A 13,447-nucleotide genomic window follows, 5' to 3' on the forward strand; every position below is an offset into this window, starting at 1 on the left:
AGAGAGAGAGAGAGAGAGAGAGAGAGAGAGAGAGAGAGAGAGTACATTCAATAGCACTTTTTTCATGATTGTTTCATTATTTCCCCTGTATGAATCCATCTGTTTCCCTTTTGCTGGATGTTTCTTACAGTAATGGGAGGGAAGAAACAATGCTTTTTAAAATAGAAAAATGTGAGCATAAAATAATTTAGGAGTAGGTACAGCACCCCAAATTATTTTAATTCATTTTTAAATGACTGCAGGTCATGCTGACAATGTCTCTTGTACTAATTTTCTCCAGAGATCCTTCTTTTTAAAAAAGACAAATGTATTTCTACTGGGGCCCAAGGCAGTTTTACCACCAGTTTCAGAGGAGAAAGGCATCACCATCAGTAAGCCTTAACATAAACAAAAGTGAAGTTCACCATAGGGTGCTGGCTTGCAAAAGTCCCATTTAAGCTCTTAATGTCACAGGCCATGACTTCCCCTGCTTCCTACTGCATTAGCCAAGAGATTCTTATCTCAGAAGAATGGACAGGGAATACAGAAATTTGAACCTAAGCTGTATACCTGTGTAAAACTCCTACACATATAGGCAGAAGTATAGGAGTCTGGAACTTGTCTCAAACCCTGAGACCTCACCACCTGGGAGTAAGTTCGTGTATTCTCTGCTGTATGTAGCTGCTCTTGTTAATACTGCCTCATTGATAACATCCCAATAAACCAGTGTATAGTTTGGCTTCTCTGGTACTTCTCCAGATAAAATAAAAGCCTACAGAGACATCCTGAATGTAACAGAAACTCAGAAATGCACATCCAGCCTCCATTCACATTGATGGGACATGCACATAGGAAGAATATGGCTTTCAGTTTGTAAACATTCCTCTTTGTGTTGACAAAACGTTGCAGTCCCAAATTGCTTATACCAGTGAAATACCTCTATTAACTGTTTACTTCTGTGTATTGCACACATAGATACTGCTACACCATACCTGTCTGCACCAAGATTTATACCCGTGTCGTATGCTCTGGCTACCAGAATCATGGAAGGCCGGTCTCCAGCTTCTGCAGCCCTTAGTAAATAATCAAATCCTTTTGTTCTGTTTTCTTTTGTGTCCTGTTAAGGTAAAAGCAGAAAAACCCCCACTAAAATGGATAATGCTAACATGCCACTATGCATTTCTTCATCCAGCTGCCGGTACAGCCCCCACCATGCATCAGTTCCACAGGAGTTATGCGCCTTCAGGACTTCCTGAAATTCATATCCAGTCTGTCTCAAGCTGGACACCAAAAATGGAAGCACCAAAAATCAGAGACCACTTTTGAAAATGTGTACCTTGATGACTTCTTTAAGGTCAAACAACTAATCTGTGGCAAAGCCAGGAACTGAACCAGGCTTTCTGGTTTCTAGTCCTACACCTTAGCCACAAAGGATCTTTCTTCTTTTCAGGTGAAGGTCTGGGATTTCTAAATGTGTAAAATGCATAGTATTATTATAGTCTCTGGGCATGATTCTCCTATCCTTTTGTCAAGACAGAACACAAAAGATGCCATATGATTGGTCTCCATTTTGGGAGTTTTTGTTTACCTCTAAAGTGACTTCTGAAAGAATGTGATGTGGCAGCTGGGAATACATGAGTCCTAACCCAACGATGGCTTCCAGCTCCCCACAATCTGCAGCATGCTCCAGGTGAAAGAGAGCAGTTTCCTGATCCCAGTCCTTATCCTTCTCACAGAATCGTCCAGCTTCATGGTAGCGGACCATGGCCAAGTGAACCTGCAACCCAGCATATAGGATGCCACTTAGAGAAGTTGAGCGCACATAAAATTGCTGGTCTAATTCAGCAAAGCACTTATATACATGCTTATCTTTCAGCCTGGCACCTGTCCCCTTGACTTCAACAGGTCTACTCATATGCTTAAAATTAGTCAGGGACTTAACTGCTTAGCAAATGTGTATGCAAGAGCACAGTAAGTTTGTACGATGTGGCCTATTTGATAATCCAGGGTGCAAACAGACAGAACATACACAAGTGGCAAACAGTAGTATAAACCACTTACACAGTGTGATTTTTCACTGCTAGTGGAAGGGTAACAAAGCAGTCTATGAGCCTCAACTGCCTGGGCTAAAAGACACAGCTGGCAGCTGTTACATAAATTTTCCCCCTCATTAATGTACCCCAAACTGTAACTTAGTGGAACTCTGTCAGCCCACTAGGATTTGGAGGACAGTTGCATGTCTCAGTGGATCTGTTACGTACCTTAGGCCTTTAAAAATGCTGTAATGGTAGGACCCAAGTCTAGGAGCAAATGTGATCTACAGGAAGCCAGGTTTAGAACTTCCTGCTTCTAAGGCTTTGATAGCAAACAGGAGAGGATCTGCTTCATAGAAGCTCTAGCTTACATCTCTTTGCAAATGCTGCTGGGGGTACAGCAGGGATGTCAAATTCACCTAGGGCCCTGGGCCGGATCCAGACTATGGGATAGTTTCCTTGTGGGCACCAGATCGAGCCAGAGGCATGAGGACTACTGCAGGTGCTACTGGCAGCTGTGGCAGCAGCAAGGGGTCCAGAAATGTGAGTCCAGAGGTGGCCAAGCTTGCTGCTGACGGCTGTGCCCAGTCGGGTCCAAGGGCTCAGGATTCTGTGGCAGGCCACACCTAGTTTTCAGTGTCCGCCAGTAGCCTGGTGGGCCAGACTAAGAGGCTCTGTGGACCAGATCTGACCAACAGAGCATTTGTTTGTCACCTCAGGGTAGAGGAAAAAATGTATCATTCCTTTTCCTATCTGCCAAAAGTGGGAAAGGTTTCTTAGCACAACTAAAATATTGGCTCCACTGAAGTCAAGGGCAAGGCCTCATCTCAGTAAGGCCAGGATTTCACTACACACAATTTGAGGTATATTAAACCTTTTGGTCAGCCTCTAATTTATTAACTAACTTGCCTGGAGTATCAGGATATGGATCCTATGTTTGGGGTTCATGTAGACTACCCCAGAGGACAGGTGACCCAAGGGCTAACAGACCCTCCCCCAGCATATCAGTATTTTGCTTCTCTGTCTGAACACGTCCTACCTTGGTAAGAGGAGTGGGTTGCTATATAAATAATAATTCACAAAATATATTTTTCAAGTGGAAAGAAAAAGCAATAAATAGAACCATTGGTACCTTCCCCAGGATGGATTTCCCAATTTTCTTTTCAAGTTGAAGTGCATTGAGTCGTTGAATTTCCTCAGCAACACAGGATGGTCTATGGATGTGGACTCTGGAAGAGTTGTAGAGATTCCATTTCTCTACACTAACCTAAAAAAGCGGGGGAGGAAGAAGTGTATTATACTTTGTACTTGAAAATAAAAGGGCACTAAGCTACTTCCATACATTACCAAGCAGAAATCAGAGTCCATTAAATCTACTGTTTTATTAGCAAGTGTTTTTAATTTAGGATGCTGCTTTAAAAAGGCACAGGCAATCGCTTTTTTAAACAAAAGCTCGTAGCAGCTCCTTTTCTATCATCCTAATGCAATTAGCAAGAAGCGCTCCGTAAAGAACAGTAGCTAAAACAAAGCACCAAGACTAAGCAAAACACTTGCTTAACTTCAGTATGTGAATAGTGCTAGGGATACTCACATGCTGAAAGCAAAGCCTGGGCTTAAGTGTTTTGCAGGACTGAAGCTTTAAATAACAACATTTTAAATACTGCTTATGCTTAGGGACAAATGAAAAATACCCGATTAAAGTCTACTCGCATTTCTTGGAGTCTAAGTAGAGCAGAGACTCCATATGCCTGAATGAGGATGATTGCACCAGAGAGCTTGCTAAGAACTTTTCCCCAACTACTCAGTTGGTCTAATAAAAGATATCACATCTATTAAAAGAACTTTGTCTGCCTATGTCCTTAGCCCAACACAGCTTTAACTAAAAACCCGATTAAAAACATTGTACTTGCTAGGCAAATACGTGTGTCAATGTTTACTGGGTCTGTCCAACCCAAACTAGAATTTTCTCTAAAATTTCTTAAGGAAAGTATATTTTTCAGATCCATAGGTGGATAGGTACCATTAGCACAAAATCAAATCTATTAAAGAGAACCCTCTAATGTATGTTTCTGATGTAGAATTTCAATCCATAAATGTTTTTATTTTCTGCATCAACAACAAAGATTGTATAAATTTTGCAAGGAGTTTGGAAATCCTAAATAACAAAAATAATTATGGATTGCTATGAAAAATCTCTTTTAATTTACAACCACAGAAAAAATGATAAATAGATAATCATAAAAAGAGTTGCATTTTTAAGAAATATCAAAAAAATATTTTCACCAGAAAAAATATATAGTAGTAACAACTATTTTGACACCCAAAAACTACAGGCTTTAAAAAAAGAATCACCCAACAATGTACAGGACACAATGCAATAAATATAGCATGGTAAGCAAATAAAATCTAGTTATGCGAGAGAAAAGAAGAAGTGAAAATTATGTCAGTGGGAAATTCATGCAGAATTACTGGTTTATTCCAGGGACTGTTTTTGGAGTTCATGGGAGTGTTATTTACAACAGCACTTCTCTAATTGAAAAATTAAAAAAAAAGAGAAAGAACATGTGTGTCAATAGTAATGTAAAATAATTAAAAGGAATGAAAATTAAGGTCTGACGTAGCAATGTGAAATTAGATGACAAGGGATGGAACATAAAGAAGAGACCAAAATGGTTAACTACCGTCTGCAAAGATTTGTTTTATTTACCCTTGCAGAACTTCCCAAACTGTCTTCATCAGATTCCTGTCTTCGGTGGTAGTTTGAATGGCCCTATGTTAATGTAAAGATTTACATAATTTAATTTACATCTGATGTGTACCATCTATGACTACAAACAATTTCCTCCCAATTATGTTAATGATGAAAACAGCTTAGGCTGGGTTTTTTCCCAGTGACTTGCAGTATAGAAAAGAAACTGGGTTGAGCTAGTAAAACTTATAGTGCCAAAACATTATTCATACAAACTGGATTTATTCTATTAAACTAACAAAAATGTCACTTATTCCTGCCTCCTCAAAGATAAACTTCTCTTTTTGCAAATGGTCTGACCACACATGGAAGCAGAGCTGCATTTACTTACAAGGTACCAACCAAAAAGCTATTTACAAGTTTAAAGTCTAGAAATAAGAATTCTGTACCAGTGTATTAATGACCAACTGCAGTCTTAACTTCTAAAATACGCCAGACCACATAATATGCAGTACATCAGGAGCTGAAAGTCACACTCAGAGTCCCATTATAATTGGAAACTCTTTACAGGACATGCTTTCAGACCTCAAAAAGCACCATATGAACAAACAGCAATCACATTTATTATTTTGTAGGAGATTCCACGTTGCAAATTCTCTTTTCCCTGAAAGCAAATTGTAAACATGAAAGTTGAACAATCTATTTTAGAATATACAGGAACATCTTTCCTATAATTTTTCATTAATTCATTGCAAAAGTCAGATGACAGGATGTAATTACATACATACATTCTTTGATTGAAACACCTTAAAATGGGAGAAAGAGCCTCAGATCACTGTGAAATCCAAAATAAAGCTTTTTACCTTTTCTCGATGATCCATTTCTTCTAGATCACTTCTCTTTTCACTGGGATAGCCACTGTCCCCACCATTTTCAAAGTCCTGCAACAACATAAACAAAGTTTCATAACACTAGTGCATTTTCTTGCAAGAACCTCATACAACAGGCATCAATTTCCATGAAGCTTGTCTGCTTTTAAGATAAGGATTACTTAATGTAATAGCAAGGGACTGTACTGGATAAACCTCCTGGTCCCTTCCAGTCTCATGCCTTTATATCTTTTCACGAATGTTTTGTAGCCAGTGAAGAAGCAGCTGCAATGTCTGTTGCTATGGCCTTGGGTAGGCTAGTTAAATAACCTGCAGAAGCCTGTAGTTGTTCTTTCAGGTGAGGTTTTCTACCCAGCCTACACACATAAAATCAGTAGGGATTTTGTCAGGCTTTCATACCACAGTAGCCTGCAAAAGCCCTAGAAGGTGACATCTGGGCAAGAAAACACATTAACACCTTTGCTATTAAAATTCACTGGACGCAAGTGAACTCTGGGAAGAACAGTAAGAAAAAATTATATTCTTTTTGCTTAAAATTGAAAATATCATATGTGTGATGGGACCAACAGCACTGAACACAGAGGGCTTTGCTTTCTTTTTCCTGAATAAAGTCCAGAGGCAGTGCATTTACTAAAGGAACAGACAACTCATCCTCTCTCAGCAGCACACATACCCTTTGGTTATCAAGGTGATCGTGGTCTTTGTGAACCAAATTATCCACTTCATTGAACACAGGCCAATCTAGGAAGAATAACATTTTGTTTATTATTCTGGGAATACTGTAGATGATCATGTATCAGGCAGAAGTGCTACATAATGGAATCTGACTTTTATTAAAGTGTTTTCAAGAAGGCACCTCAAAGAAGTGAGCGCATCATTAATTATAAACAGACATAGCTGGGGTTTTATTATGACTTAGCAGAAATATTTAGATGTAGAAAGGGGCAGACAGAACTTCTGCAGTAAATCAGACTCTGTAAGTAAGTAACCAAACACTTGAAAAAATAAGAAGTGTTTTTGTTAAAATGTCGAAGAACTGCAAACTTGGTTTTACAATGTTATATGCAGAGAAGACACACAGTTGGACTTACGGAGCATGTCCATTTTTTGGCTGTGAGGTGTTGCTGAGGAAGGAGAACAGGGCAAAGAGTCAAATGCCATGTCGCTCATGCTCTCATCTCCAGAGTTTTCAGACAAACGGAAAAGCAAAGGAGGCCGACTACCAGAGATTGTCCTCACCCGGTTGCTGCCACATTTTTCCTCTGTGCCACGTACAACTGTCTGAGCAGATTCCTTAGGAGAAGCAATATGAAAGTCCTATTACTCTCACTTTTCTTCATTGCCCTCTGAATAAGGAGTGCACACTAAACTATGTATTTAACAATGGCTTCATGCATGTGGTCAGATGATTACATGTGCATCCATACTTCTATAAGCTTGCATGTATGCATGGGCACATCTAGAATTTCCTAAAGAGGGCACAGCACACTGTCCCTCAGACCACATGGGGGTGGAGATAAGGAGCAGCTGGAGCTCCCAGGCTGAGAAGGGCTCCACAGAAGCTGGGCTGGGATCAGGTGCTTGAGGAGGGAGACATAGCCTCCATCTCCAGCTGACCCATACGTGGGTTGAACACAAGAGCTACTCTTGCTGGGGGCTGGAGGGAGCAGCTATGCAGTATGCAAGGCTTGGCTGATGGCAATGACATCAACAGTTCCTCCTTCTAGCCTGGTTTGTGCCCAGTCACCCCCTCCCAGCATGTCCCCCCACTGCCTGGAAGCAGGTGCCGGAAGAAGGAACCTGCATGCTGAACCTGTTCCCAGCTGAGCCTGGAACCCTGCAGAGCTGCTTCCTGGGGCCTACAGCTGGAGTAGGTCAGGAGTGGCTCTATGCTTCCCTCCCACCCCATGCTTGTATCAACTGGGAACCACAGTGGGGGTTGGCTTCCTCCTTCCAGCACTTTCCACCTGCCAGCAGGAATCACAGTGGGGGTGCACCAGGTGTAAACAGAGAAAATCCATTCACTACTGCTTCTCCCTGCTGTACCTGGCACCCTGAGCAGCCACAGCTCAGAGCTGAAGCAGGACAGAAGCAGACACTGGGACTCCCCTTGCACCCATGTCAGTTGAGGACAGCAGCAGAAGGGGAGAGTACATCTATACTACTGCACCCTCCCCCGCCCCAGATCCACCCCTGCATAAATATGCTTTAAACCTCACAAAAGATGAACTTCATGAAGTCAGAAGGAATTTTACGATTGACTAGGCTGAATTTCACTCCAAAGTTTTAGAGCAGATTCTACATGCTTCAATCAAACAGAATACACCTAACTAACAACTGGACTTGTGTCTAATTAGATGCACCCAAATAATCCAACTGTTCGCTTTTTAACACAGCACACTGCAGTACCATGCAGAGATACCTGAGCTAGCATCAAGTGAAGCAACTGGCATAACAGAAGCAATAGAGCCACTCAGCACGGTGCCCTGCCCAAACCAATTAGCTCTGCTAAGAAACTGCTTCCTCGGCCAAGAGAGCTCAGGTATCTCTGCACAGCACCACACTGTATTCTGCACATATAACCTTTGTTCCATAATTACCTTTTATCCACAGGATCTACAGAACCTCCTAAGGGCTGAATGCTTAAACATATATCTGATGAATATGCTATAGGGTTTCATGCTGATTAAGTTTACAGCATCAGTTCAGGGGCCAAGTGTAAAGTAAGCATTGTAATTATGGTCTCTTTTCTGGGGATTTCCGTTGCTCTACACAGCTTTTTTCAAGTTACTATAGATTTCTCATACTCTTTTATTAAGCTTTTTGCAGCAAGCACTTACAAGCAGCTTGTTACTGTGATCCAAGGCGTCTTTCTCTTTGGATGAAAGATCAAAAGGTGCAAGTCCCATACTTTTGCAAATCTTGTTGCAGGAGTGAGAATGAAAGAATAAGGCCATACCCCGTACACCTGAGGATATAGGTGAAGAAAGGTTTTACCTAAGTTGTACATGATAGATGGGACATTAGGAACTCGAACCCTAAAACCCTGTCCTTGAAATTATCCATGTAGCCATGATGCTTTGATAACTACATTCTGGAAAGTTTTTAGATTTTAGAAAAAATACAAGAACTTATAAGGTTGTGAGTTAAAAGAAGAGAGATGAATTTAAAAAGGAAATTTTCACTGTGAAAAGTTGCAGGCTTAAAAAGGTGCTTCTTCACACACATGCATGCTCTTAAAATTTATTTTTTAAAATCCGTGAGCTTTTCACTATAAACTGTCTTGACATCTGTAACAATGTTAAATCCTCAAAAACTCTAGCTAGGACATAGGTGGTATCAAAACAATAGAAATACATGAATGTCCTGAGAAACACAGCTGAATTTACTGCCCTGCAGGAGACTCTTACAACACCTTCTCTGCTTGGATCCATTCTTGTGATTCAGCAAGGAATTTAAACAACCAGAATTATTCCTCTCAAACTGCAGGAAACTTGGTAATTTCATTACTTTCCTGGTTTCCCAATGCAGCTGGCAGGAGGCAAAAACACCTCTCTTTTTAAATCAGGTACTCTGAATCAAGACCAGAAATCCCATTGCTGATCCCTTGTTCTGCCAGCACATCACAGACAAAGGGGGTGTCTTCCCACTCCAAGGACACAATAAATGTCCTAGTTGTTTGCATTCTATCCAGCAGGAACCTGCCTGCTCTGGCAGCCTTATGAGTGCTCAGCAGACTGCTGAAACAAGAACAGCAGGAAAAAAAAAAAACTACTAATAAAAATATTAAGGAGCACAAATGTCTTTACCAAGGTTGCCATCACCAAAGTCTGCACCACTCTCTGTGTGGATCTGAGGGTCTGTGTACAGGTCTCCAACTCCTTGGATATCAACAACAATAAGCTGGTGTCCTGAACGCTCAAATGTGAAGTGGCTAAAGGCCTGTAGGGAAATAAAAAAAACCCATCAATGGGCAGGCAGCAGGGGAGCGAAAGTCACAACGTATGTGATTGTTTCCATTTTAAATGTGCTTAGGATCACACATTAAAAGTAATTAATTTATCTTGGGCCTGGCCCATTGCTTACAGACCAGTTTAAAGACAGAGGAACACACAAGAGAATCAGATCAGGTGTTAAGTATAAGGATTCTAGCAAGCAGTGACTGAAAAGACATATGTGATCACAAACTTCTCCTTTTTGTAAGTGCAAGGTACAACTCCCCAGGATCGGATGTGTCTAGGGTCAAGCTAAGAGAGCACAAATCGTGTTTCAGTTATTTGTGTGAAGTTGATGAGATGGCTCATGTGACTAAAGCTAAAAAGATGTGGCCTTTAATTTGAATTAAGGGCAAACTGTTTGACTGAACACAGCCCTGCACGTTGCATCCAAGCCTTATCCTCAGTAACAACATTACTTAAAGGCAGTACTGTAAATTTACATGTAAATACTTGCTCGGGGGACTGTTCTCAAAGCCTTCCCTGGAGAGGGACCCACAGACAGATCACCTACATGGAAAGGGGTCAAGTGTCTCTATGCCATAGCTTCCTCAGCCTACAAAACAGGGAGGGGATGAACCAGGAGGTGGGTATAAAGAGGCCAAAGGAGAGAGCCAAGAGAGAAATGCATCATCACATCCTTCTTTATTATGACCTCCATTATCTCTCCTTCTTAAACATGGGATGCAGAAACAGCTCTCATGAAGGACAAGGCTAAAAAGAGCAGCAGTGTGCTCTAAGCCACTGCAGTCACAGAGCCTCCTCACAGATAGACGCATACCTCTGGTCTCACAGCTATGTAGTCAGAGTGCCACCTACTGCTTCTTCTGTGGTTGGGCAAAACCCAGTCCATCTCTGCCAAAGGGAAACGCAAGCATCTTCACAGAGGTTTTCTACCTCTGGGTTTGCCTTTGTGAGCTGTCCCACTGTATGGATGGGGAATCTGGCCCTAGGGATACTAAAATGCAGCTCTGTGAATACTGCATTTAAAGTGTGCCAAGCATAAAACTCTTTTTCTTTATCAGAGCGGTGCTGTTTGGAACCTTGTGGGAAGGCCCCCAGAAGGGCACTGCAAGGCTTGGGTGGGGGGAAGTTAGATAAACATTGTTATTGCAGCTAATCTTATGAAACATTTTGTTCCCAACCTCTAAAAAGGATAGTGCTGATTTACTGTGCAAAAGATCAATCAGAAACTAAACCCCCATCCACATTAAGCAACACAGCAAACACCAAAAGTTTTAAAATGCTGATCACTTTATGCATACTACCATTATTTTTTAGTTCTTTCATTAGACCCAGTAGTGTTAAGTCATTAGTTGATGGGTTTTATCTGCTGTGTTTTGTTTTGTTTGGGTTCTTTAAATTTGCAGCTTTATTTATATAAATAAAAGAAATATAACCAGAAAAGACTCAAGTCACTTATTCAGGGGATTACCTTCAGGTGCTGTAAGCTGCCTGAAGTCAATAGAGAAAGGCTGATTTATACAATGAGCTATATCATGTAAGGGTCTGGCCCTCTGGTTATACTAAGTTAGCACAACTCTTTGCAGTATCTAAGGCCTGATACCACTTCTGGTAGCAAAATCTCTCCTTGAAATGGATGCTGTGACAGGCTCCCTGGGAAGTTCCCTGGGAAAGTCCATAAACAGACAAGGTTCTTTGGGTAAACATGATATCTTTTATAAATTTAAGTAAATTTAGGTGGTCTAATAAAAGATACCACATTTACCCAAAGAACCTTGTCTGCTTATGTCCTTAGACTAACCTGGCTATAACCAACTACCAGGAAAGCCCCCAGGAAGACCATCCACTGATGGGGCACTGGGGACCTGACCACGTGCAAGCTCAACTGAAGCAGCTGGTGGGCTGCACAGCCCAAACCCAACACTGCTCTCCAGCACTCATGGGGACCCACGCTGGAATACACAGCTCAAGTGGGGCTGAAATAGGGTGGCTCAGTGGGCAAAGAGGGCATCTGATGAGAGAAAAACCTGGCACGGAGACCCCGTGGCACCACACGTCCTGGAACAGCATCTCTGGACCCAGAGTGCGCCAGGGTGAATTGGTAGTACCACAACCTTCAGGTAGGCATAGCGGGGCATGCTTCACAGCATTACCATACCTGGCTGGGTGGCAGGATGGGCAGAACCTGGACAAGAAAGCCAGCCCACCAAGAGGTACTGCAAGCCTAATAGGTAGGTGAATGGAAGTTGCACTGAGCACTGAGGCACCCACATGTATAAGGAAAGCACTTGGTATGGGGACATCATTGCCTTGCTCACTGTATCATCCAAGCTATTTAATTTGGATTTTCAGCTATGTTGTAATTTTTGGAGAAAACAGGACAGCCGCAAGCCCCCTGCAGCCATCATCCTCATCAGGCCCCAACACAGGAGAAGAAAGCCCCATCATCACATCTGAGTGTTACCCAGGCTGATCATAAACATCTGTGTAGAATGGGGTGTAGGGGAGGAGAAGCCCTGCAGATGTGCCAATAGAGTTGCCCTGCGCCATACAGGGACCACTAATCACTACCACCAGAGGAAAATCCAGTAAAAACAGCAAGTTGGGTGGGACAATAGACCTAGATATGATGTGGCTCAAGAGGCAGGGCATGCCCATTGGCTGGTACAGAGGCTGCGAGCCTGTCAGAACTGTACACTGCAACTAAAGTACAACTCAGTTCTTTACGGTGCTGAAAGCTTCCAGAGAAGTACTGAACACCTTCAACATCTAGGGAAATCAAACAGAGCCAGGAGGCAACCCTCTAGCATCTTGCAGGATCAGGCCTTGCATAGACAGAGCCTGTGCTGTGACCGAATAAATTAATTCCACATCACCCTGGAAAATCTGCAGCGTCTTTTCTTGGCAATAACAAGTGCTGTTTAAGTGAAGCCAAGAAAATCCTTGCAGTAGGCAGGAAGTACTCAGAAAAGGGTTGAAGCCTCACTTGTGGGGTAAGACGAATGTTGTCGTCCCGTACAAAACCAGAGTTGGAGTTGTATTTGATATATTTGCCCTCTATGTAATGTTCCAGATGAAAGAGGGGCTTTCCAGGCCTGTTCTTCATTTCAATAATGCAGGTCTGCACAATATCCACCTGGGAAGGGAAAGGGAAGAAGCGCTGATTAAAAGAGCACTTTGCTCACACCAAGAATAAAGCATGGGAATGGTGCAACTGGGCAAACTTTGGCAATAAAAAGATGCAAGCAGTTGCCAAGGCTTGTTTATTTAATAAGAGGAGTGGGGAGTCACATGCTTCTCAAGTTGTTGGCAGAATTACATACAGTAGCAGTCACCAAAAAATTACCCACTGAAACTGTTTATTGAAACAGCAGTAGATAAATAAACCCTTCTGAAAAATTCTGAGTGCACATCAGTTTCCTATTTGATTTCACTACTTTACCTGTGTATACAAACATACAAGATGGAACCTGAGTAACTACTGTCCAAGCTATAGGAATGGATTCTCTGTGAAGGACTGATATCCACCTTTGCCTTTTACATTCAGGTATTTTAGGCCCTTAGAGAAATTGCTTTTGGCCCTAGGGAAAATCCACTTGAACTTAGTCTCACTTGGTTAGCTTCTAGTCTTTTCCATTGACAATTCTCTTCAGCCTCTGAGCATTTGATATGTAAAACATCACCCTCACAACACTGTTCTCTCCTCATAGAAGCAGAATTTAGACAAACTAAAATCCAGGATTTTCACATTGGGAAAAACTTTTGATCTAGCCTAGAGCAAAACCCTAAGCCCTGTCTGGAGGGACGGGGGAAGGGGCAAGGCCTGAGAATCTTAAGATTAGCCAAGGCTGGCTCAGACTCACTTTGCTTCCTGCACCCTTTTGGGGTAAGTAGGGT

The 13,447-nt window shown here is 42.0% G+C and overlaps 1 protein-coding gene across 3 annotated transcripts in view; it reads right to left on the reverse strand.

The window, feature by feature from the left end:
* Positions 1–13,447, reverse strand: part of EEF2K (eukaryotic elongation factor 2 kinase) — a 42,395-nt gene that overhangs the window by 8,193 nt on the left and 20,755 nt on the right. For 2 of the 3 annotated variants that reach the window (XM_019542182.1, XM_019542181.1), the window contains 10 exons: positions 12,537–12,686; positions 9,401–9,533; positions 8,432–8,559; positions 6,683–6,884; positions 6,265–6,332; positions 5,565–5,642; positions 4,720–4,782; positions 3,145–3,279; positions 1,568–1,756; positions 972–1,096 (listed from right to left, as the gene is read on the reverse strand). In XM_019542182.1, the coding sequence (XP_019397727.1) occupies positions 972–1,096; positions 1,568–1,756; positions 3,145–3,279; positions 4,720–4,782; positions 5,565–5,642; positions 6,265–6,332; positions 6,683–6,884; positions 8,432–8,559; positions 9,401–9,533; positions 12,537–12,686 (1,271 nt within the window). The remainder of the gene's footprint in view (positions 1–971; positions 1,097–1,567; positions 1,757–3,144; positions 3,280–4,719; positions 4,783–5,564; positions 5,643–6,264; positions 6,333–6,682; positions 6,885–8,431; positions 8,560–9,400; positions 9,534–12,536; positions 12,687–13,447) is intronic. The other variant, XM_019542183.1, reaches the window with a different exon arrangement.

Source organism: Crocodylus porosus, unplaced genomic scaffold (assembly GCF_001723895.1).
Source record: "Crocodylus porosus isolate Cpor-Errol unplaced genomic scaffold, CroPor_comp1, whole genome shotgun sequence".
NCBI lineage: Eukaryota > Metazoa > Chordata > Crocodylia > Crocodylidae > Crocodylus > Crocodylus porosus.